The following is a 27,148-nucleotide window of genomic DNA, read 5'->3' as shown; positions in this document are numbered from 1 at the left end:
TATAGTTTTAATGTGTTTTTGTTTAAAACAAAATTCACTCAATATATTTGAAAAACCAAAAATGTTATGGATGTCATTGCAACTGATATGCATATCATCTTTTGTTAATCGGTAAATTAACCGATCATTTGACCAATTTATTAGCTTCTAGACTGTATGGAAAATGTAACATTCTCATGCTAGTTACTGTCGTTTCTGTTTTCTGATCAGTGAACTGAAGGAACTTCACAGCCGTTCCGAGTCTCTCTCCACTGAGCATGTGCAGCTGCAGTCTCAGGTTCAGCAGCTCTCAGATCAGCTGAAACTGCTGCAGAGGGAGCTTGCTGAGAAGGAGGCTCAGCTGCAGGAGATGGCAGGGCTGAGGAAAGAGAACGAGGACCTGCGGCTCCTCACGGCATGTCAGGAGCAGAGGGTGGCTCATGCCCACAGAGAGAAAGAACAGGACAGAGCCGAGCTGTCCAGCCTAGAGAGCATACTGGACTTACTACATCTAAGAGAGGTGCTGAAATACACACACACATAAAAGTAATTACATTTGAACATTTAAGTTTCAGAATGATTTTTAAAACTATATCATTATAGTTATTATTCTTGATGTGAACGGGTCTTTACTCACCCTCATGTAGTCCCAAACCTGTCTGATTTTTATTGTGGATCAAAAAATAAGTCAAGTCACCTTTATTTATAAAGCGCTTTTAACAATACAGATTGTGTCAAAGCTGCTTAACAGTATTAAGTAGGAGAAGAGTGTGTCAGTAATACAAAAGGACAATAGTAAACACTCCAATTTTCAGTTAATGTCAGTTCATCATTGATTCAGTGATGTCATCATCCAGCTCAGTTCAGTTCATATAGTATCTGTACAGTCATGTCGACGATATCGCCTGGAAATTAAATGTCCCCAACTAAGCAAGCCAAAGGCAACAGCGGCAAGAAACCAAAACTCCATTGGTGACAGAAATAGAGGGAAAAAAACCTTGGGAGAAACCAGGCTTAGTCGGAGCCTAGCTCTCTGGCCAGACTAAACCAGCAGTTTATTCTAGGCTGCAGCAAAGTCAGATTGTGCAGAGGACTCTTCTGGTTCCGTGGTCTTTTGTCTCTGGGGCTCAACTAGTTGATGTGGTCTCCGCTAACATTCAGGGCTGTAGAGGTCATCTCTAGGTTCTGATCTACCATCTGGGCTGGAAATGGACTAAAACAGGGTGGCTATGGTGACCTCGGAATTAGAACGAAACAGACTAATATTAGCGTAGATGCCATTCTTCTTACAACATAACAAGTACATTGAGTGTTATGAAAAGTGTTCCCCTTTCCGGTTGACCCAATTAATGCAGCCTAATAATCCTTTAACGGATTTGGATATTAGAAATGTGTGTTGTATGTAATCCTGGTTAAAGAGATGGGACAACTTTTCAAACAATGTTAGGTAGATTGTTTCAGAGCTTGGGTGCTAAGTAGGAAAAAGATCTGCCGCTCACAGTTGATTTTGATATTCTAGGTATTATCAAATTGCCAGAGTTTTGAGAATGCACTGGACATGAAGGACTATAATGCGATAAAATTTTACTCAAGTACAGAGGTCCTAAATCATTCAAGGCTTTATAAGTAATTAGCAAGATTTTAAAATCTGTATGATGTTTAATAGGGAGCCAGAGCAGTGTTGACAGAACCGGGCTAATATGGTCAAACTTCCTGGTTCTCTAGCTGCTGCATTTTGGACCAGCTGGAGTTTGTTTATTAGGCATGCAGAACAACCACCCAATAAAGCATTACAATAATCTAACCTTGAGGTCTTGAACGCATGAATTAATGTTTCCTCATTTGACACCGAGAGCATAGATTTTTGAGATAGAAAATTCTTTTTTTTTTTCTTTTTTTTTTTTTTTTACAAATGCTAGAAACATGGCTTTTGAAGGAAAGACTGCTATCAAAATGGCACACCTAGGTTTCTAACTGATGACGAAGAATTGACAGAGTAGGCATCAAGATAACACCTTGTTTCATGATGATACGGATAATATGTTAAGGGTAATATGTAAAGCGTGAAAAGTAACGGCCTTAAGTACTCCATACTGCTTTTGTGATTGGTATGATACCTCTTCATTCACTGATTTTAGTTTTATTGGTGTAAAGTCCACCTCTTTGGCCAAAGAAGGTGTTTGGTCTTTTCACTGCATACTCATTTAATTTAAAATAAATTCTAATCTGACTCGAATTTAGATTGATATGCAATTCTTCTTACTTGACATTCTTCCACTTGATTATTCAAGTTAACCTTTTACTTTATATTTACTTGTTCATTAGGAATCTGTCGCTCATAGTCTCATGTCAGCCGTTTTACACAGACCTCATGATCACAAACTGGCCAGCCTGCTTATTAGCCAGTGGTTATGACTAATGCTAATTAGTAGGTTGCCCATGCTTACCCTTCTTTAGCCCCTACAGTTACCTATGTATAACTTAAAGCTCAAATAATAATCAGAGGTTATTCAAGTACTATTTGTCTAGCCTCCCATAGTTATATAACCACGTACAACTAAATTATAGCAGAGACAATAATCAGAGGTTATCCTACTATTGTGAAATATGTTAATATGATTGGCCCAAATAGTTAAAGAAAATAATTTCAGAGCAAGTCGGAATAATATAAAATGTGACAATTTAACTGACTAATACAGTTAAAATGTATTGTGCCAATTTTATAGTCAATTCAGGGATGATCAATACAAATTCTCAAAGATAAATCTAAGAGTAAAGATGCATAACTGACTGATAATACATAGTGTGGAGTGTATAAACACTTCATGCTACGGCCTCATCTGGCTACAGAAGTGTCCTGATCTTTTTGCTGTAGTACTCAGATAAAGACAAACATCCTCCAAATGGAGACAGAAACTAACAATTACAAGTCCTAGACAGGAGAGTTTACACATTTTAGGGACGGGGGGCATTTGCATGAAATACCCTGGGATATGGCACACCCTCTACAGTAAGCAAAATATCTCAAAACTCTTAGGATCTGTATTACCTTTTAGTCTACGTCTTGTAAAATTGAGACTATTGTACTAGTCAACCCGAGACAATTCAAATGATATCAAACATGACTGTGAATATCACTTGCATTCATGTAGTACACTATATTATGTTATTGACCATTCTTAATGAGCTAAATGAAGGGTAAAGGAAAGGAAGTAGAGTTTTTCTTGCGTCTTCTCTCAGTGAGATGTTGAAACAAATGTCTGTATGTTAATACATGTTAATAAATGTGTATGTTAATAAAAGTGTCTGAGTCTTGCATTGGCAACAGTTGAAAAACTTTAAAAATTTTCATGGCTGTGGAATGATTTGTGTTTCAGAATCGGGAAGGAGCACTGTGTGTGAACCCTTGTTTGCTGCCCGCACTGTCTTACTCAAGCACCACTGAATCTCTCAAGCACAAACCTGGTGAGGCATATAACTCTCAGCACAGGATACTGCTGCCTTCCTATGACTTTCATTTATTCATGCAATTTTCTGTATTTAGTATTATTTTCCTGGACAAACTGTTACTTTAATTTCACCTCCTGTTCATATAGGTGAGCGTTATCAGAAACTGTTGGCGGTGCTTCAGATAGTTGAGAGGGAGAAGACCCGGCATGCCAGTGCTGCTCAGGGCCTACAAGAAAGACTGACTAGAGCCCAGGAGGAGATCTCCACCCTGCAGAACTCCATCACAGAGAGATCCTCTCACTACCAGCAGCTCCACAACCAGCTACTGGACAAGGCTACACAGGCCACCTCCTTAGAGAAAGAGGTTAGTGACCCAATAAATCAGTGTTTCCTGTACTGGAGCAGTGTCTCAGCAATTTTGTTGTCATGAAAATATTTATGTTGAAATTTCTTTGTTGGCTGCAAAAAATGTGAACTTGTATCAGTGAAAAAAGTATCACAGACTTATTTCACATGTGACATGATTCTTGCTCAATAATAGAGTTAAGTCCTGTAATTAATGTATAATTAATGTAATTAATGTATTAATGCAAATAATATATAATCAAAAATTGTAGAATGTAATCCGTCCACATTTTTCTATAGTATTTTAAATGCAAAATTTCAATACCAGTGCAGAAAGTAACATGTTAATAAACAACTTATTAAAAAGTTAAATATTCATTAAATGTTAATGAATTAAATGTAAGCAATGGCATCAATACAGTTTAAAATTTTGGGAAACTTTTTTTTTTTTTAAGAAATTATCTTTCTGTCACTTACAAAACTTTTGTTTTATGTCAACTTTACAACTTTTATTCAGTAAGTAAGCATTAAATTGACTAAATGCATCCTCTATTTTAAATTATATTACATAGTAAAAATTGATTTATTTAAACATTGTAGAAACAAAGAATCATTACAAAAGAGAAAAGAGACTTTACAGATGAAATTATTGAAATTGTAATATTATAGTACTTATTTTATACATATATACTAGAGCTCGACCGATATGGGTTTTTCTATAGCCGATGCCAATGTTTAGAGGTCAGGGTCAGCCGATGGCCGATATGTGCTGCCGATTTTTAAGGCCGATATCTTGAAGTTCTTCCCTTTATTTGCATGCTAAATTGTCACACTAATAATAAGTGGATGCACATCATTTCTAAACTTAACATCATGAACAATGAACATAATGAACCATCTTTCGGATCTTGATTTTGTGCACTGCACAGTATTATTATAAAAGATTTAACCAAAGTTAACCAAACAGATCGAACTGACCAAGTATTAAATATATAAAACAGATAATATAAAAAATGTTAATCATTTACATAAGTTTAAGAGCTGAGATTAATGTTAAACTTTAATGTTTTAAATAGAAAATTTTGAATACAGAAATTTTAAATGATTTATATAACTGAGAGGACCTGCCAGCAGATGGCGGCAAGACACTGATTTAATTACTGAATAATATTATTCATTTGATTCGTTCGAACAGCTGATTCATTCTTGAATAAAGCAAGTGACTCTCTTTATGAATGGGAAATTGAATCATTTCACTAGATTCGTTTAAAAACGCATGTTCATTCTTAAACGAAACACCGCTGTGTTTAAATGGAGATGCACAGCGGCTCAGTTGTGACTTGTTTCAGAATACTTTTGATGACAAAAGAGAGCATAATCTTACTTTTGACGACAAAATAAAGCAAAATCAGGCAATAGTGTAATCTGCCTGCCACCCACCCGCACCTATATTTGTTCTCTGATTTAGCTAACCGCACACGATCTTCCTATTACAATTATTCTAATTCTTAGTTTTGCATGATAATATAATGAATAGATGGTTAATTTTAACAGCTGATCTTCACATCGCTGCACACTTATATAGGCTTAATCACTCGTGCTTTTAAGCCAAATCCATGCTGAAAAAAAGGTTCAGATTTTAGAAAATGTAGTTAATGTTTACATCATTATTGATTTATCTCATCCACCCGCGACCCACCCACAAGTAGAATGCATTTTTTATTACCAGACCCGCGGATATAACCACCCTCCGTACATCACTGTCTCCGAGCGAGGCGGAGTAATCGCAAAGCTGCATTGTTTGTGAGAGCCGCCGCCTTCTCCACCCCACGCACCCCAATATAGGAAAAATAAAACAACTTATAACACTGGGGCTAATATGTTAGCAAGATGCTTATCGTTTTCGACTACAGTCCTTAAACTTAACTGCAAGCAAACCTTTAACCAGCAGTAACATTATGCCAGTTCCCAACGGTTCTGTGCTTTTCTTTCACTAAGTGAAAGCAACACTTCATAGTTTACTAGTAATATATAGTAAATATATGACCATAGGACAGAATTTAAGCCTTACATTTATCTCTCAGAACTGTTATTGAACCTTACAAAAGTTTGGGGTCCTTCACAGCAGCGCGTTTTACCGCACCAATAACACGGGGCTGCCCACAGACATGCCTGACTTTAAATCGGCGCTACTAAGCACGGATATCGTCCGATGCCGATATATTTAAAAAAAAGCAAATATCGGCTCGATATATCGGCTGAACGATATATCGGTCGACCTCTAATATATACATGTGTATACATGCATATATACATGTGTTTGTGTGTGTGTATACACTGCTCAAAAATAAAAATAAGGCAACATTTAAATCACATTGTATCTAGTCAAACAAAATATTAAAGTTGAAAATCTTTATTTATACACATTGTGGAATTTGTTGAGAATAAAATGTGATGGTAGTCATGGCCAAATCAAATGATTGAGGGCTGGATTTAAAATCACACCGAATATCAAAGTAAAAAAATGCCAGCTGAATGAGTTTCATCGCAGCAACTCATAATCTAAGTCAGTTGTGTGCATGGCCCCCACATGCCTCTATGCAGTCCTGGCACGCTCCTGATTAGATGGCGTGTAGTGTCCTAGGGGGTGTCTTGCCAGACCTGAATCAGGGCATCAGTGAGCATCAGGGTATATCAATCTGTCCAGTTAGGAAGCATAAATGAGTGTCAATCAGTCTCTCCTGTTTTGGTGCAAATGAAAGTGACAACATATGTTCTACAGAGGCAACAGCAGGACAACCCATGGTATGGTTATGCAGGTGGTGGTCACAGAAAGTTGCTCTATCCGTATTCTTCTTGACAAATTTGTCTCTAGTTTTGTATTTTGTAAGGGCCCTTTTCCCGACTTGTTGCATTAGGCAGTACCTGCAACCCAATCAGGTTGCACAGGTAGACCAGTTCCTCCGGGATAGCACAATCATATGTGCCATCGCAAGGAAGGATTGGTGTGCAATACAGTTTCAAGTGCATGAAGGAGATACTGGGAGATGGACCGTTACATGAGGAGAGCTGTACAGGGCTGTAGCAGCAGGACTATCTGCTTTTTTGTGCAAGGAGGAACAGGAGGAGCACTGCCAGAGCCCTCCAAAATAACCTCCAGCAGGCTACTGGTTTGCATGTTTCTGATCAAACTGTCAGAAATGGTCTCCATGAGGGTGGCATGAATGCTTATCATCCTCTAGTGCAGTGGTTTTCAATCCTGGTCCTGGGGACCCAATGCTCTGCACATTTTGTATGTCTCCTTTATCTGACACACTCAGTTCATCACATAGATCTCTCTCCTAACGAGATGACAATCTGAATCAGGTGTGTTAAATAAAGGAGACACACAAAATGTGCAGAGCAGTGGGTCCCCAGGACCAGGATTGAAAACCACTGCTCTAGTGGGACCTGTGCTCAAAACTCAGCACCGTGCAGCACAATTGGCATTTGCCAGGAAGCACCAGAATTGACAGGCCCACCATTGACACCCCAATCCAACCCTCAATAGGTTGGCAATTTTAGCTTCCACTGACCATTTTTCCATAATTTTTTTTCATAATTACACAGACTTTTCAAAGATTTTCAACTTGAATATTTGGTTCATTGAAATCCAATGTGTGATTTAAGTGAATTTAAAACTGCCTCCCATGTTTCCTGGTCTACTTCAATATTATGGTCCGAAGACCAGCTGGTGTGCAAAGTAGTGTGAGTTAAAATGTATTAACTCAATCTAACAGAGCAAAAATCTGTTCATTAGATAAAAAAGAAGAGTTTGCGTGTGACCGCCCTGGAGAAGCAGCTGCAGGAGAAGAGTTCTACCTATTCACAGGCTGTAATGAAGACCAGCCAGCTTGAACAAGACCTTCTGGTAACATGTACATACAAAGCAAATATAATGAATTTAATATAAAACTGCATATCTATACTGTCCTATGTATCTGTGTTAAATTAGGAAAAGGCTAGCAGTATTCAGCACTACCAGTCAGTCTTGAACAAGAAACAGAGGGAGTATCAACAGACTATAGAGAAAGTCAAGACAGCACAGTCACACAAATGCAAAGAACTGGAAGATAGAATTGAAGTGGTATGTATTAATTTGTGCAGTAAGTAATTATATTGCAGTTGTTCAAATTTTTTTTTAAAAGAGTGTATGTGTGTATGTTGCAGCTTCAGTTGTCTCTGGCTCAGAAACAGACTGAACTTGAGGAGCTAGAACAAAATGTGACTGATCTTCACACAGAGAAGCAGCAGTCACAGCAGAGAGCTACTCTTCTGCAGACCATTATAGATGAGCTTACAGAGGTCGGATCTCGCCCTTTATGCATACTCATTCCATTGATACGGTGGGCTTCCAAAGTCTGAGAACACATTGAAAGTTGGATTTTTTTAAATTACATAAAGTTGCAGGATTTAGAAAAAAAAGAATGTGACTTTAGAGAAAGGGTCGTTTTTACAGAACAATGTATTATGTTGACACTAGTAGGGCAGACATCCTTTAAATGAAAAGGACATGTTTTGACTATTAATTGGTCAGTAATCAAATGCAATTTGTGATATTGATTATCTGACTCTTTCTGTAGACATAAGATGTTCTTGCTTCCATTGAAGCACAAGATGCTCTTTGGATCATTCTTAGATCATGCTATAGAACAGTATCTTCTGGTTTTACTTCAAATTAATTTCTAATTTTAAAAATGTTATATTAAATGTTAAATTTAAAAGAGGCAAAAGAATAAGCACTTTTACCTTTCTCAGACTTTTGGACACCACTGAAACATATTAACAGTGTGAATGATGTGAGTTTGTATAAATCTCCCACTGAGTAAGTTCTCTGTTCTTTGGACAGGATTTTGAGGCAAAATCTAAATGCAGTGAAGAGACACTTAGAAATGTTGAAGGGCAAGCTGCTGACTCTGCTTCAAAGGTGAAACTGACTTTTTTGTTTTGTTTGTCTGCTCAGCACTGTGAACAGAACCGTGAGTTTGTCATTACATTGCTTTGTCTAAGGAAGTGGTTATCACCATTTTTTTCTCAAATGCCCCCCTTGTCCAACACCTATCATTATTTCTGCTGTAATTTTGACAAAGTTGCTTGTTTTCAAAGTTTTTTATCAACTGAAATTGACAGTGTTGATATATTAAAATACCTAACCATGATTCATAGTTATTGTGGGGAAAATAATGTCTCAGTTTACATCTTAATTATATACATTTCAAAATTTGCTAATACATTATTAAAAGCTGTATCCATTAATATTATTGAATAGTCCCAAATTAGCATGAACTAACAATGAACAGTTGTATTATCGTTAAATGAATACTGTAACAAACGTATTGCTCATTGTTAACTTATTCATTAAGGAATGTCGACCTTATTGTAGAGCAGGGTTGCCAAATCCTGTTTCCAGTGTCAAGTAATCATTCTGTCTTCAAAGCAGAAAGTATTAGCCAATAAGTAGTACATACTTTGATTAATATGCTGCTGTTGAGAACGGTTTTATAAGACAAAAACTCCAGACCTTATTAGGACATAGTAGTAATTTCTGTATTGATCTTTCTAGGTCAGGAACTTACAGACTGAACTGTCCTCCTGTAAAGAGGAGCTGAGTCATTACCTCCAGCAGATAGAGGAGGTAAAGAAACGTCATGATAGGCAGCTGGAGCTGAAGGACAGTGAGGTCAGTCACCAGAGCTAGGCACGTCCTCTTCCTGTCTGCCTGGGGAACATTATTTAAATGACAGTAAGGAGCTCCTGTTGGTTTATATATCACTCAGTGTAGTATGTTTATCAGTTCTCACAGCTGCAGGAAGAGCTCAAGAGGAAATGTGTGGCTTATCAGAACTCCAGTGAGGAGAACCTGCAGCTGCAGAACTCCATCCAGAACCAGCACGCCATGTTGCAGGAGAGTACGTTACGCATCGCACAGCTGGAAGAGAGCCAGAGTCAGCTGCAAAGCCAGGTACACACACCAGAGTTCACATGGTCATGGAGAACCAGGACATATCAGAAAATTTGAAAATGGCGTTTATCAGGCCTGGAAAAGTTGGAAAATTATTTAAGTCCCCATGAAGTGGCTTGATACAGTGCATCCGGAAAGTATTTGCAGCGCTTCACTTTTTCCACATTTTGTTGTGTGACAGGCTTATTCCAAAATTAATGAAATTCATTATTCTCCTCAAAATTCTACAAACAATTCCCCATAATAAAAATGTGAAAGAAGTTTGTTTGAAATCTTTGCAAATATATATATATATATATATATATATGTATATGTATGCATGTACATAAGTATTTACTGCTTTTGCTCAATACTTTGCTAAAGCACCTTTGGCACCAATTACAGCCTCAAATCTTTTTGGGTATGATGCAAAAAGCTTTGATCATCATCATTTGCCAATTATTTGCCATTCTTCTCCTCGCCTCTTCACTTCTTAAGCTCTGTGTGATTGGATGGGGGCAGACACACATTTTCAGGTTTCTTCAGAAATATTTGACTGGGTTCAATCCCAGGCTTTGGCTGGGCCACTCAAGGACAATCACAGAGTTGTCATCTGCATATATGACCATGGAGCTCAACGTTCTTGGTCACCAGTCTAGACAAGGCCCTTCTCCATCAATTGCTCAGTTTGGCCAGGAGGCCAGCTCTAGGGAGAATCCTGAGCGTTTCATACCTCTTCCATTAAGGGTAACAGAAACTACATGCTTTTGTGAACCTTCAATGCTGCAGAATATTTCTGTACCCTTTTCCAGATCTGTGCCTTGATACAGTTCTGTCTCGAAGGTCTACAGACAATTCCTTGGTCTTCAAGGCTTGGTCTATGCTTTGACATGCACTGTTAACTGTGGGACCTTAAATAGACAGGTGTCTGCCTTTCCAAATCATGTCCAATCACCTGAATTTACCACAAGCGAACTCCACTCAAGTTGTAGAAACATCTCAAGAATGATCAGTGGAAACAGGATGCACTTGAGCTCAATTTTGTCATGGCAAAGGCTGTAAATACTTATGTAAATGTGTTTTTTCCCCTTCATTTATATATATATATATATATATATATATTAGTGGTGGGCCGTTATCGGCGTTAACGTGCTGCGTTAACGTGAGACTTTTATCGGGCGATAAAAAAAATATCGCCGTTAATCTATTCTCAAAATTGGGTTGGGAGCTGGGTCTAAACTACGCAAGCTATGGTGACTTTCACCTTGATAGTTTAACGCGGATGTATACCAAAGACTATAGAATATGGTCGCGCCGCGTTTATGTCTCCTCCGCCAAAACACAGACGGGATCACGTCGTCCTCCATTCATAAAAACCGAATCGACTACTATAGCGCGAAATGCCACGTAAATTCATCGTTTTTTTGGATTCATAAATCAAATATGGTCTGTCACTTAATTCAAATCGCGATATGGACTAGTGTCTGTGAAAACTGAAATGCAAAAAGACCGTTTTAATATGAATCCGGTATGTTCCGTTTGCCTGGCTGTATGTATGAAATTCATTCTATGAATGGTGGAGACGCGCTTTTACTACAAGCATACTGAAACACACGTGACGCTCCCGGTAATTTCTGGCATTTGCATCTCACATGAACAGATAAACTCAATCTCCAAAACTGCTGTGAGTGTCACTTATACCGTTTCATTTGAGAAAACTCGCATCATGTCATACTGTATACACAGAAACTTCACGGCAATCTGTCAAAATAAAAGTACGGTGTAACATGTTTAGTCATTATTTGGGTAGCACACATATTCTGAATGCCTTCAGCAGAATTCAAATTAGCCATTTTAATCTAGATTAATCTAGATTAATTCCAAGATTTAATCTAGATTAATCTAGATTAAAAAAATTAATCTATGCCCACCCCTAATATATATATATATTAGTGGTGGGCCGTTATCGGCGTTAACGTGCTGCGTTAACGTGAGACTCATATCGCGCGATAAAAAAAATATCGCCGTTAATCTATTCTCAAAGTTGGGTTGGGAGCTACGCAAGATATGATGACTTTCACCTTGATATTTTAGCGCGGATGGCGTATATCTAGTTGAATTGCACTGTAGGGGGCGAGAACAAGTCTTCAACTTCTGTCAAATTACCACATCAAATGAGACGCGCAGACATGGATGCAGCTATGAAGCCGCTTCAGGGCAGGTGCGTGCGTTGCTAGACCCTTTTTACTGGGGCACGTGCCCCAGTGAAAATCTGCTGTGGCCCAGTAAAATCTCAAATTTGAGTTATAATTTACTTTGATAATCCCGAAATAAAGACATTAAACTATATGCAACAACTGAATTGACGCTTCTAAAAGCAACGCAGTTTATTGGAAGACTATGCACGCAGATAGGCTATCCATACCCGCGCGCCTGTGTATTTTACGGGAACGCGCACGTCGTACAGCCTTTTGCGCAGAAGTACTTGGTTACACAAGTTTGTATAGTTAATTGTGTTGTAAATGCAATTGTCAAGCAGTTTGTAATGCATTTTGGAAACAGGAGATGAGCGCCTGGTCTAATGTGCCACCTGGCTTGAGAAACCCGTTCTCAAAGACTTACTTTTAGTCATTATTTGGGTAGCACACATATTCTGAATGCCTTCAGCAGAATTTAAATTAGCCATTTTAATCTAGATTAATCTAGATTAATTTCAAGATTTAATCTAGATTAATCTAGATTAAAAAAATTAATCTATGCCCACCCCTAATATATATATATATATATATATATATATATATATATATATATATATATATATAAATTTGCAAAGATTTCAAACAAACTTCTTTCATGTTGTCGTTATGGGGTATTGTTTGTAGAATTTTGGGGTAAGTAATGAAATTAATCCATTTTGGAATAAGACGGTAAGATAACGAAATGTGAAAAATGTGAAGCGCTGTAAATATTTTCTGGATACCGTAAGTCCAGTTTTTTCTTTTCCTTGTGATCATTTTTAGTAATGGTCATTATGTGTAGTTTGTAAAGCTCTAAATTTTGTTGGTGCATGACACCAGTGGTTCTGCTCGTCATTGTTTTTTATAATGCTGAGGCTGTCTAACAGTCTGCAATGTTTGCTTTTGTAGAGCTTAAAAATTCAACATTTGTCAAATTTAAATGGGTCAGATGCATGGTCTGTGCTGCCTCATGTATATGATCTGCTCTGTGTGATCCACAGTATGTGTACTATGGAGGTTTGCATGACATTGGCATGAAACCAAACTTAATTTGCGCCAAAGTAAAGAATATTTACACGGTCACACCAGCTTAAAGATATCCCTAAGGATAAGATATTCATACTAAAAGCAACAAAATGTTTAAGTTTATTTCATGACAACATTAAAATCTTAAGTCATTTATCTCAGTATTAAATATACTTTTTAAGTCTGATTTGTGTGCCAAAAATAATTTTTTAAGTCCGATATTTTCAGTTGGTTCTTGAACGGATAAAAATCAGTAAATTTTTATTGAATGTTTTCATTTTAACAGTACATGTGACTATGTACGTGTCTGGGTGTGCTTGTCACATAAAAAATAAAAACTATATGATATTACACGCACTCAAAAAACCTTCACATTGTTAGGTTTCACATCTGATAAAAACATTTAGGTCAGCCATAGAGTATATCCTGACTAGCAGACACTTTTACTGTAAGAAACATAAAACTACAGCATCAGTTCTGATATGAGTAAATGACAGAATATCATCTTCACGGTCTGTTAATTTTTGTGTATTCATTCTCCTGATCATTGTTATTTTTAAATGTCATCCTTATTAATACCTGATCAATAAATAATGGAGTCATTCATGTGTTTGAAGATATGTATAGCTCTGCCTAAGGGTTGTTCTGCTCCAACACAAAACAAGCTTCTTTTTCAGTAAAAAAAAAAACTCTTTGTACTGAACCTCCAAATGTTTTTTAACCCTATTTACTTTATTCAAGCTATTTACTTTATTCTGGTCTCATTTTAAACTATTCGTTTTGTATAATTACTATATAATATTTTTTTTCACTATTGAATATTTGGTCATTTATTTTTTTATTATCCACTTTAGACATTCTACTGACTGTTATTAACTTTGCAAATTCTTTTCAACTTATTCTCCTAACCCCAACCTAACAGCCTACTAATAGACTAATTAGAGTTAAATTGAATTTAGTTGTTTGACACGCAAAGTTACTTATAGTTCTTAGAATGTTTAAAGTGAACCTTCAAAATAAAGTGTAATCGAATATTCTGTTTCTCTTCAAATGCATCACTTTACAGAAGAAAAATGAATGGCATATAACTGACATTAATGAGGTTTCAAGATTTAAACATAGGATTGTGCATTGTTATGATGCACTTCCCAGCGACAAACACTGTTCTGTTTGTGCAAAACTATGACACCCTGTTGCTCATGTAGAGGACATTCCTCACGTAAATAGAATTTAAGTAATGTTAAAAAAGCACCTACTGATTGCCCACAGGTGTCCCAGTTGGAGCAAGATTTGGAGAAGGAGCGCGCTGCCTTATCTCAGGTCCTGAGGAGAAAGGAAAGAGAGGTGATTGAGGCCACTCAGGAGGTGCAGAAGAAGGAGAGACAGGCTGCAGAGCTCTCCGGCTCCATAACGTGAGACAACATGACATTTCAGTTCCTTAATTTACCATTTGTATTGTGGAAATATTTCTCCAGTGATTGTTGTGTACCACTGCAAATAGAATGCTCAAAATGTTTATGGGTTAATACACAGAATGGAAAGTTGTGGAATTTATTTATTGATCTTAGTGTTTTCAAGGTCTCATTAAGAAAATGTATGTAAAAAGAACAAAGAAAACTGAGTATGTAAAAATGTTTGTTTCCGGACTGTTCCCCTTTTTAAAAAAATATAAACTAGAATTTCTAAAAAAAAAAAAAAAAAAAAAAAACATAATGCAAGCAAGAGTGTTTTTCATGAAAGTATAAAAGCATATGACTGAAGAAATTACTAGAACATGTTTCTTGGCTTCAGTTTGCCTCAATTATAACACTGAACTTTTTTTTAATGAACATTTTTTCATGCAACTTGTCCTGAGGGAGTCCCTTGAGATGGTCTTATGACTGTTTAATGGCTTTAGAGCCTTGTTGTTCTTAGCCACACCCGCTAAACTCTTTCTCTATATATACTGCTACAGCAAATTATTTTTGCTGAGGAAGAAAGCGCTTCAAATATTGGCTGTTTACATGAAAGACAAAACTAGACAACTAGGATTTTCATTCCTTGATTTTCTGTCATTTATTTTAAGGTTTATCTTTTACCTGTAGTCTTGTGTGTGTATATATAGCAACTGGACAATGATAAAAGCAGTGATAAAAAAACATAGTAATGTTAAGCTGTGTGTGTTTTTCAGGCAGCTGAGTTCAGAGATGAGTAAGTGTCGAGTGGAGCTGTCAGACATGGAGCTTGAGCTGTTGCGCCTGAGGAGAGACAGCAACGCGAAAGCCTCTCAGCTTAATCAGATGGAGGAGACGCTCAAGGAGACCAAAGGCCTGCTGGATAAGAAGAGTGAAATGGGTATGCATCTCCAGTGACTACCAACAAAACAATAATCGGCATAAACTTTTGAGTTGTATGTGAAACGTAAGCCTCTAAAAAAGTGAGCAATCACTGTTGTACGGACACTGTGGCCAGTTTTTCAGTGAGAACTTTTGGCTTATAAGTTAAGAATTGTCAACAGAAATTCATTGCTGGATGCCTAGGGATTTGCAAACCTCCTTTTAAGAAATGCTCACTCAAAGGTGGTTTGCACTTCACAAGGGGGCGTCCATGAACTGTCTGTTCTAGTCTAGTATAGTTTAGTCTAGTCTACAAACACTGAGGGACATGAAATTAATGTTTTTTAGTAAAGTCTTATGTTTTTTGTATGTGTCTCAGTCGTGGACCTTGAAGAGAAGCTCCACCGCAGTGAGATGGACAGGAGAAACTCACTGCAGCGGGCGCAGTTGCTAGAGGGACAGTTGCAGGAGGTGCGTGGAGAGCTGACGGACACCCTGGACCACCTACAGGAGCTGAGAGACGTGCTGCAGCGGACACAGCTGACATCAGACCAACAGCAAGCGACCATTGATAGATTAGCTGCTGAGCTCAGGTGAGCTGCTCCACCACCTTGCTCTAACTGCTGGGAAGTCACAGCAGTCTGTCCATCACTGGATACAGAGCAATTCTGAGGTTTCCACAGCTTTACTCATGTTTGACTGAGGACAGCCGAAATTGAGCACTTTGTGTTGTTGCTTGTATGCCTCTGAAAGAGATGATGATGGATATGTAAAGGCCTTGGAACACATTTTGTGTTTTTAGGTAACCTTCATAACATATTTTCATATGGGATGCATAATAGGACATTAATAGTGGATCTGTCTCAGCAGAGACCTATAAGGTCATTCCAGTTTCTTTTTATTTCCTAAACCCTGTTTTCAACACTTCATACATATGTTTATATGTATAAATAATAGCATATGCACTTTGAATACGGAAATACAAACCACATTATGCTGCTCTAATGTAATAATTGTCTACATCTATTATTTTAATTATAAATATTAGCCTTTACTTATATTTATTGTTTTTGCTTTTAGTAATGTGCTATGTATTATAATGTGATAATGTAATTTATTGGTTTAGATTAAACTAAATCTTTTTTAATCTTCAAAAATTGACATCAAAAATTTACAGTAAAATGTTTACAATGTTACAAAAGATTTCTGTTTCAAATAAATGTTGTTTATTTGAACTTTCTATTCATCGATATATTGTAAAAAACATGTTCACAGTTTTCACAAAAATATTAGGCAGCTTCACTTCTGGTAGGCTCATGAAATTTCAGCTTTGCTATCACAGGAATAAATTACACTACCGATTTTATTCTAAATTGTAATAGTATTCCATATTTTCTGTCAAATAAATACAGCCTTAGAGACTTCATAAAAAGAGACTTAAAGAGCATAAGAGGCTTTCTTTCAAAAACATAAAAAATCTTCTTGACCCTTGAATTCAGTGTCGGTTACAATTCAGAAACTTCCATTATTCAGAATGGTATCAGTTTGATCCAATCATGGTCAAAACAAACACAACAAACACACACATTCACAACTTCACCCTACCCCAAAAACAGTAGTGTTTCAGAATTTTGTCATTGTGAATATTCATTTTGTTGACATGCACCACATTTACCCAACCTTCACCCATTTCTGCTTAGACAAAATTATTACAACTACAATCAAATGTTTTCTTCATAAATATAAATTTAAACACAAGTTAGAAGCACAGACAATATCCACACAACTCATACCATATATGATTCCCTACGTTAATTTACTGTGTTTTTAAACATTAGTATGCCATGATTCCCATGTTGCACACTGGACTGAAAACAAAACTAAGCATGTACTCAGTCAAATATGATCACATTAACAGTGCATTGTGGCACCTGTTAATGTTGGTTTGTTAATAGAGTTGCGAAACATTTTGTACCTCATAGAACAAATTCAAATCCTCATGCACATGTAGATCTGTACTTTTAGTATTGTGGCATATCTGGTCACAAGTTAAAAATGAAGAGTGTAATTTCTGCATCAAAAGCATTGTAAAAAATAATAACAAATCCCCTAGACTCAGCTTATTTGTATCAAATAAATACGGTCAAATAAAGTCCCTTTCGGGCTGGGCAGGATGCCTAAACAAATTCTTATTTATAGTTGATTTTGCATGTATCACTATCAACTTTGTTCTAATCTATTCTAAATCTATTGCAAGCAAAAATATAAACTAAATAATCAGTTTCTCTATCATTGTATGTGTTTACAGGGAGAGTCAGAGGGAGCTGGAGGAGAGGAACCATGAGGTGCTGGATCTGGACAATGCTCTGAAAGAGAGACAGGGGGAGCTACAGCAGAGAGCGCAGCTGGTACCACACATAAATATGAGCAAGTTCTTCCTTACCTCCATGTCTCCACTCTACTAAAACATTACATTCTCTCTTGAGTTGGGGCAGCTGGATGTGGCCATTAAGGAGCATAAGCTGGAGATGGACAAGAATGTGGAGTATTTACAGGAAGCTCTGGAGAAGAGCCAGAAAGAACTGAGAGAGAAAGACCAGCAGGTGAGTCATTGAGAGTGACCACAGATGAGTTTGTTTATGGATGAGTCAACTGATGAGGTCTCATTGCTTTCTGGACAGATGCAGTTTTTGACGGAGAGACTGGAGATGCTGAAGTCACAGATTCAGGTTAAGGAGGACATGGACAGGGTACGGCGCATGTTTGAAGTATAGAGAGGAGAGTAGAATTTTTTTACCCTGTATTTAACAAGGTAAAGTTAATTCTACTTTTACATAAATTCTAAGGAGATCTGAACCCTCAAAATCTGAAGCCTTGAGAAAATGTGAATAAAAAAGTAAATGACAAACAGAAGTAACAGTGTTACAACATTAAACTCTTGCTTTACAGAGATTAAACAATACCAACAAATTGTGCAACACTAATCTACGCAGGGCATTGTTGGTTAATTCTTCTTTGAATTTTATCATGGGTGCCATGTCATTATGACAAACAATAATTTTATCAGTCTTAGAGCTGATACATTTTTTCTCAACATAATCTTATGCAAGTATGCATGCTTGGTTTTTACTGTATGATTTTAAAATTGCTAAAATTACTAAGCCTTTCAGACAGTTCCACTGTTTAGTCTTAATTTAGGTTATGTTTGTTTGTCCGTGTCAGGATGCTCATGAACATGGCCAGCAGCTTCGAGTGTATCGTGAACAGCTCCAGAAGACTGTGCAGGAGCTACAAGAAGCACATACATGCTGTGAATCTCTAAACAGACAAATAGATGAAGTCACCCAGCAAGCACATCAGAAGGTGAAACGTTTACAGCTTTAAACTTGGCACTTGTGTCTGTGTCACTCACAGTTTTCAATTTCACTTTAAGTTCATTAAAATTCACCTACAATCCTTGCCGGACCTGAGATTTGAACCTGCAAACTTTGGGTTACAAGTCTGACTCTAACCATTAGGCCCTATAGTAGGTCTGTAATTAGTCCGTCCATTTTGACAGATTCAGGAGGAAACTTGTTTGTTCTTTCAACTTTATTTTGCTATTATGCTTATATTCACTGCATGCTTTGTATTCTAAAATACATTGTGAAAATGTATTCTCATCTCGTGCAGCTGAAGGAGAAGTGGTGTAGTTGTACAAACTTCAAACATGAAAGGAAAATATGCAACCCTCTATGTATATCTTGACAATAGATAATATGATCTGAAAATACTTTTAACATCAGTAAATCAAGTATATTTTAACTTGCAGTTAAGCAGTTAGAACTAAAATGTGGTAACCACATATGAATGAAAATATTTGAATGCATTTGTCTGCTTTTGGTTTGCATGTAAACTAGTAAAACGTGTTGCACTTATATTTAATCATTTAGCAGACACTATTATCCAAAGCGACTTACAAATGAGGAGAACAATAGAAGCAATTAGACCAACAAGAGGACAACATTATACAAGTGCTGTGACAATTCTCAGTTAGCCCAGCACAGTACACATAGCAAGGTTTATTTTTATTTTGATAAATAAGTTAAACAAATAGAATAGAATAGGGTTTGCACCTACGTCATGATTTGGTCAGTTACCCGGATACTTGTGGTGTTACTCGGATGCAAACAGCCTGGATTGCACGGTTAATGTACTACTGAAGACGTTCTTCTAATTTATGATGTCTAAACCATGGAAAAAATGTGTGGAAGCTACTAAATCATATAGAAAAGGACTTAGTAAGCAGGAAAGGGCATTATATTTTGACAAACTAAAGTTAATAAAGGGCTCAACGCTTAGCAGTGATAGTGTTTCCTTGGTTACTGCTGCACTATGCTTATTAACACTGCTTTATACATTATACAGATGAATACAGTGAATGTGCAAGTTGCACCGGGCTATAGGGCAGTCCATATCGTCAAGCCCTATAATAGGTCGTAAATATCCGTATGATCTGCCTCCTTCGTCACGGACTGACGACCTGACAATTCTTCCCATTTCTCATCCCGGCAAAGTGAATTGCTTGTTTTTGTAGTATTGTTTTTTGCTAAGCACGAGTTCTATTCAGTTCAATGGCATTGTTTACGTTCAGTGCCACCACAATGGCCGACTTCTGGATTGATGACGTAACGTTAAAACACTCTATTGGTCAGGTTTTCTTTGGCTCATTGAAGACTACTCTCACTGCTGCATTCTGGAGTCTTGATATTACATGCCACAAGGCCTGCTAAGAGAGCATTACAATAATCCAGTCTGGAGAGAACAAAAGCTTGGACAGAGTTTCGTGGCCTGCTCTGATAGGGTTATTTTAATAAAGTTATTTTTGGTAGTTAGCAGTGTGTCATGTGAATGTGGTGTACTCAGGGTTGTGCCCTCATTTGGATATGTGACTTTAGAAAAATAAGTAATTTATACTTTATTAAACATATTTTATTTTTTAGATTTCATCTACATTTTTGAGCATATGGCCCTTTTGAGCATATCCTCTTTGAAAGTGCATATCCTCCATCACAACTGTGGCTTAGTGACATGTCAGTTTTTATGATCAGATCAGTAAAGTGAAAGTTCCCTTTTCATGAGATACAGTTAAAGTCAAAAGTTCACATACGCCTTGCGGAATCTGCAAAATATTAATTATTTTACCAAAATAAGAGGGATCATACAAAACGCAGGTTATTTATTTATGTAGTACTGACCTGAATAATATTTTACATAAAAGAAGTCCACAAGAGAAAATAATAGTTGAATTTATAAAAATGACCCTCTTTAAAATTATAAACGTGAATGCTCCACATCTGTGTTTCTTGTAAGTATTTTCTGAAGGGCAGTACTAATTGAAAAAAATATAATATTTAGGCAAAATAAGAAAAATGTACACATCCTCATTCCATTTTAGAAGTTTACACCCCTGGCACTTAATGCATCGTTTTTCCTTCTGAAGAATCAGTGAGCGTTTGAACATTCTGTAATAGTGGCATATGAGTCCCTCAGTAGGATCTCAAAATTATACCATCATTGTGGGAATAAGTTCAAATACACAAAAATGCTGAAAAGGACCCGAAGGATTTTTCTCAAGAACAGCGGGCAGTTTAACTGTACAACTGTACAACACAGTAGTAAGAATCAAGGGGATGTAAACATTTTAACAAGGTCATTTTTATAAATTAAACTATTATTTCCTCTTGTGGACTATATGTAAACATATTTTATGTGAAATATCTTATTCAGGTCAGTACAACATAAACATGCATATTGTATGATCCCTCTTATTTTGGTAAAATAATGAACATTTTGCAGATTCTGCAAGATGTATGTAAGCTTTTGACTTCAACTGTATCTCTCGGATTCTTGAGTTCTCTCAGGGCCTGATGGTCCTTAACCTGCTTGTTGTTTTTCTGTAGGAGAATGTAGTTCAACAGCTGCGAGAAGAGATGTCTGTGATGGAGAAGCGCTCTATACAGACTGAGGTCAGACTCCAGGCCACCATTACCACCCTGCAGCAGGAACTTGAGCAGCAAAGAGAAGAGCACCACAAAGAGGTTTGGAGACACACAAAGTTTGTTATTATACTCATGGGACAGTTGAGCTGATTTGCTGGGCCTGACCTTCTCTCTCTGCCTCCCAGCTTTCAGCTCTGCAGCAGACGCGTGGGCAGCTGCTGAAGGTATCAGATCAGATCTCTAGCAGTTTGCGTAACTCTCAGGAGCAGCTGAGCCAGCGGCTGCAACAGGCCCGAGACCAGCTTGAGGAGGCTAGATCTACCTCTGCTCGCCTACACGCAGAGCTTCACAGCAAGGAACAGCTCCTACAAAGTGCTAATGAGACCCTGCTTATCAAGGTGCATAACTCACTGGATGGTGTCTTACAAAACCACTACATACAACAATTCCATACATCTATATTAAACATCTGTACATTCTCCAAAACTGCTTGTTCAATAGCTGCTGATGACAGGGAAACTAACTGGCAAGTCCATTTTACATATAAGCAGTTCCTCAAATAAGTTAAATTGTGAGGAAAGTGCATGTACAAGCAGCAGCATGGCTGTATAATTTGGATTTTTTTAAAAATATATTAATTGCAATTTTTTTATTAAAAAGTTTGTTTTTGCTGAGCTTGTTTGTAGGGATGCATAATATAGGAAAAAAAGTTTTGTGATTTTATAGTATGACAATAATAATAATACATAAAATATTTAAAAAAAAATTATGTATTACTATTGTGATCTTCCTCTTTACAATAAAACGTATTAGTATAATAGTATATGAGAATAATTTTGTAATAAAATGTAATAATAATAAAGATAGTAATAATATTGATTTAATAAAATTCTAAATGTTATTAATGATATGACATAATTTATTAATTAATAATATTTGTTGTTTTTATTTTTGTTCTTATTAAATAAAAAAATAACAAATAATAAAATGCTATTATAATATTTGACGAAAAAATATTTTTAATAATATTTTTATTAAATAATAAATTAATGAATAATAATAACATTAATTATTATTATTATTATTATTATTATTATTATTATTATTATCATTATATGAATCTGATGTTGGCCACGTTTAAAAAAAAAAATAATAATTTGAACAGCCAAACAAAATTAGATATGATTAATAAATCCAAATTGAACATGTCTTGAACTGTGAACAAAGAATGGAGGAAATAATTAAGGAAATGTATTGAAGCATTTACTCTTGTTTTGAGACTTAAAATGGATCTATTTGTAACACATTGGAAAAAAAAATGGATTGAGTACCATAAAGTAAACAATAATCAATGTCTTTGAATCTGTAAACCTTGCCTTAAAAGCCCAATGTATACTCTTGTTAAAAGAATTACAAAAATAAACTCTCTCAGTAGGCATCTCACTAGGTTTTGGAATTTTGGAGTAACTTTTGTGAGATTTTTCCCTCATTCCTTATTCTGTGTTTTCTTAGGAGTCAGAGATCACACGTCTTCAAGCCAAGCTCTCCAGCTTCGAAAGAGCCACAGAACTACACAACATCACACTTCGTCACAAACCCAGCACTCCTCCCCCTCTCTCTCCTCCTCTCAAAGACTCTATTCTTCATGGCTCCCCACCTCCCTCTCACAAAAACACTTCAGCACGTTCCAGCATCTCCTCTTGGAAGAACACCTCCTCTGACACTTCTCTGGAGCTTTCAGACAGTTTGAAAGCCAGTGTACAGGCTGCAATGCTGCTGCCCCCCTCCCCAGACCAGACATGGCAGGGTTTTAGCACCCATGAGGCCACCTCTACTACAGACATGTCCTTTAATCCACTCACATACATGCTGGACCAAGAGCAACCAGAGGAACCAGACCTAGACTCTCTTTCAGGTATGCTGAGGTTTGTTAACCAGACTCTGGCCCTTCAAGAGCAACAATCCCTTTGTGACAACAGCACCCATAAAACAGGCAAGTAACATATTTGTATATAAGCATTTCTGTCATGTCTAGTGTACACAGTGGAGTGGATTTTTAAATGATTATTAACATAATATCGCTCATACTTTAAAATATTACTCCACTTCCAGAATAAAAATGTCCTGATAATTTACTCATCCCCATGCCATCCAAGATATTCATGTCTTTCTTTCTTCAGTCACAAAGAAATTAAGTTTTTTGAAGAAAACATTCCAGGAATTTTTCTCCATATTGTGGACTTCAATGGTGCTCAACGGATTGAAGGTAAAAATGTGTTTTCATTGCAGCTTCTAAAACGATCCCAGCTGAGGAATAAGTGTCTTATTTAGCGAAACAGTCATTCTTTTTTATAAAAAAATTCATATATATATATATATATAATAATATAATAATAATAATATATATAAGACAGACACTTATAAGACAGTTTGACCTTCTTTGCATGTTCACTTTGTAAACACTGGGTCAGTACTTATGCAGTGATGTAGGATTTTGAAGTTAGAGGAAAAAATAAGACAAAGTCTTTCAGCCTAGCCTGTCTTGAACTGGAGTGCACAGTACAAAAAAATCTCAACTTTAAAACTGCGATGTTGGACGATTTTGAAGTTGGAAGAGAAAATGAGATGGGAGTTTTTCGACATACCCTGACTGTCATGAACCGGAATACACAGAGTTCACACAGAGCTAGACAAGACAAGCATTTGAGGTTAAAAAGTATATAAATTGTGCTTTTTTTTAATAACCATTTGTTTGCTAGATAAGACCCTTCTTCTTTGGCTGGGTTCGTTTAGAGCCCTTTGAAGCTGCATTTAAACTGCATTTTGGAAGTTCAAACTCATAGGCACCATATAAGTCCATTCTATGGAGAGAAATCCTGTAATGTTTTCCTCAAAAAACATAATTTATATAGGACTGAAGAAAGAAAGACATGAACATCTTGGATGACAAAAGGGGGTGAGCACATTGTAAGTTTTTGTTCTGGAATTTTTCTGATCTAAATCTTTTACTTTTTCTACAGAAACATAATGAGGTGGTGGCTGTACTGTGTCTGTCCTTACAGAAGAGCCAATCAACTTATAATATTCCTGAAGTCTTTGCATAGACATCAAAAACGTGATTCATTCATTTTGCTCTGAGCTACTAGATGCTTTTTGTATGAATCAGTTGTGTTGTGTATCACTTTGGTTAAGCTAGAGGTGTTGTTAGAGCTTGTCCGGTAGCATGATCAAGTCTGTCCCAACTGTATTAGAAATGCCCCTTTATTGGTGTTTTTGTATTTAGATATATATTTTTTAGTTGTACATTTTATAATGCTAATTTATAAAATTTCTAATGTGAATGAATGATTGATTCATAATAAATCTTTAGGTATTCAGAATTGTCTTTTTGCTCAACTTTTTTTTTTTCTGAATCATCATGTTTCAGTCTTAGACCACAGTACTCTATATAGCATGTTAACAGGAAGTGTACCATAGTTTAAATGATCTAAGTTAATATGTATCACAACATGCAGCCTTTTAATACTAACTGTGTTTGTATCTATGCAGGAACATTTGTGTATTTACATACGTGTGCACTCATGCGTGTGTTTACACAGGCCCATTGTTTAATGATACAACAACCAGCATGTGTCGTGTTTGCTGGAGGTGGAGGAGTATTTGCTGCTCAGATGAAGGCTGGCAGGTCTGCTGTGTCTGTTTTTGTAACCAGTGAGCATTTGGAGAGTCCAGGTGTGTAATTTACCATCATTTCAGGAGGAAGTCAAGAACTTTATTGCTATTATGCGGATTTAGCCAGATCAAATAAAAATTAAATAAGGAACTTGCAATACTGAAACCACATCTCCCCAGAAAATGTTTCAAATATTAAGTATATGCAAAAGCATGGTAAAAAATATAAAAGGGAACACTTGCAAAGCATCACTTCTTCTGTTTTCTCTCAATATGCTGAAGAAGACATTTGCATGCATACAAGAGGCTTTGGTTTGCAGTGAAGAGGATGTGGTCAAAAAAATTTGGTGATACATAGCAGTGCGCTCACGCTATGTGCACGTATACAGAGAGCTGTCTTATCTGGAAGCCCCTCATACATTAGTTCATTTCTTTAACAAATTTACTAAACAGCTAGAAAGTAGATGTTTGAAACGTACTGTATATGCATGTATGAGGTGGATTTAAAAGACATAAAGCACAGAGTTGTTGCTTCTGTCTGCATCAAACATTGATCTTGTTGCGTGTGGCTTTGAGAGTTCTGTGGTGTTTAGGGCAGAAACCATGTACTGTTTCAGTACTCTGAGCAGGAACATTTGGTTTTCTGGCACACGACTCTGTCACGTTTAATTATATGTATAATCTTGTGAAAAAGATGTATCAAATATTCACTTGTAATATACTTCAAATCTTTTTTTTTTTAAAACGTACCTGCAAATAATTTAATGTTACAAAAATAAAGGCCGCTTTCCAAGACTTTTGATGTGCTAACATCAGAAAATCAGATTGATAATTTATTTGTCCTCAGGAAAGAAATTTGTTTTCATAGTGGGTGCATGTATAGCACAAACAGCACAAAACATATTAGCGTATCACAACACAATCAGAACAATGACAAGACATGTTATAAGACAATCAAGAAAACAAAATCATACAACAAATGCAAGAGCAAAAGATGATATCAATGGCTAATTTCCCATGTATTAAAACCTTGTATAGCTATAGGAACAGAACTCGTGAACATGGGAAATCTATACCTGTGACCAGAAAGAAAGGGGTTAAAATACTGATGGAGTGGATGGTCTGGATCATTTAGTATATAAATGTGCTTTCCGAATCAGATGAAGTGACGTATGTTTAAAGTTAATATATTTAAATGTTCTGAACTGCAGCTTAACAAATATGTAATTACAGATATAAATACATCACATACAAGTGTGAATAGAAATAGCTATAAAGTATATTTTAGTTTACCATAAATGCTCGTCTTTATATTAAGCAGTGGGTCAAAAAAGCTCTCTAAAGTTCAGCTAATTGCATTTGAATTGCATTTTGCATGCAATAAAGAGTAGGAATACATTACATTCAGTTTTCATTTAAGTATATTGTTTCTGTTATAAATAGTCTTTTTAAAAATATTCTATGGTCTACTTCTTCACAAGAGTATGTTAGGGAATGTGAGCGGTAAATAATTGGACATATCTACAGGACTTATCATCTTGTACTTCGTCCTGACTTTTCCTTTTTTCAAACACACCTTAGATTTTGTATAACAATTACAACAGAGTTTTTAAGAGTCAAACCCACATTTCCCACATGAGCACAGGGTCTTCTTGCTGGAGCATTTGCAGTGACCACTAGGCCACACCCTGACCATCTGATCTAATGGGCTCGCAAGAATGGCAGACTGATATATACCTGTGTTAATTCCATGGCATTGTCTTTTTTGTGTTATTTGTGACAGTGTCCTCTGCAGGCTTTTTTTCTTGTTAACTTGACCTTTACAATGGAGAGGTCCCCAATGGCAGCCATGGCAACAGTTTCCATGAGACAGAAAAGGTCTCTGGTGATTCCCTCTCTTTGTTTGACTATTGACATTGCCGCAGCCCCATCATCTTAAATGCATGCTTTTGTCACCCACCTTTTTGGACAGATGTCCACAGCTGTTGTTTTCAAAGACTGAAGATTCACAGAGTCACAGTTATTCTATTATGATCACACTGCAGAGGAGTTTAATCCCGGAAATCCATTGCTGTTCAGAGAGCTTTTTGGCTCGCCATCTGTCCGTTGATTATTAAACTTGACAGTTCGGCTTTAACATAAGCTTTCCATCAGCTCTGCTTG

At 36.6% G+C, this 27,148-nt stretch overlaps 1 protein-coding gene across 1 annotated transcript in view; it reads left to right on the top strand.

Moving 5' to 3' along the window:
- The window catches only part of LOC141344556 (uncharacterized), a 44,891-nt gene extending 19,141 nt beyond the window's left edge, over nt 1-25,750 (top strand). Inside the window, exons 15-34 of the mRNA XM_073849435.1 lie at nt 211-499; nt 3,357-3,444; nt 3,576-3,793; nt 7,574-7,684; nt 7,769-7,900; nt 7,984-8,118; nt 8,663-8,740; nt 9,377-9,493; nt 9,608-9,775; nt 14,287-14,429; nt 15,188-15,351; nt 15,712-15,925; nt 17,641-17,740; nt 17,819-17,935; nt 18,014-18,082; nt 18,555-18,695; nt 21,275-21,412; nt 21,499-21,711; nt 22,826-23,306; nt 24,334-25,750. Of these exons, the coding sequence (XP_073705536.1) occupies nt 211-499; nt 3,357-3,444; nt 3,576-3,793; nt 7,574-7,684; nt 7,769-7,900; nt 7,984-8,118; nt 8,663-8,740; nt 9,377-9,493; nt 9,608-9,775; nt 14,287-14,429; nt 15,188-15,351; nt 15,712-15,925; nt 17,641-17,740; nt 17,819-17,935; nt 18,014-18,082; nt 18,555-18,695; nt 21,275-21,412; nt 21,499-21,711; nt 22,826-23,306; nt 24,334-24,341 (3,124 nt within the window). The 3' untranslated portion in view covers nt 24,342-25,750. The remainder of the gene's footprint in view (nt 1-210; nt 500-3,356; nt 3,445-3,575; nt 3,794-7,573; nt 7,685-7,768; nt 7,901-7,983; nt 8,119-8,662; nt 8,741-9,376; nt 9,494-9,607; nt 9,776-14,286; nt 14,430-15,187; nt 15,352-15,711; nt 15,926-17,640; nt 17,741-17,818; nt 17,936-18,013; nt 18,083-18,554; nt 18,696-21,274; nt 21,413-21,498; nt 21,712-22,825; nt 23,307-24,333) is intronic.
- The last annotated feature ends 1,398 nt before the right edge of the window (nt 25,751-27,148 follow it).

This window comes from Garra rufa, chromosome 10 (assembly GCF_049309525.1).
Source record: "Garra rufa chromosome 10, GarRuf1.0, whole genome shotgun sequence".
NCBI lineage: Eukaryota > Metazoa > Chordata > Actinopteri > Cypriniformes > Cyprinidae > Garra > Garra rufa.
The sequence above is the reverse complement of the archived record's forward strand: the minus strand, read 5'-3'. Positions and strand labels throughout refer to the sequence as shown.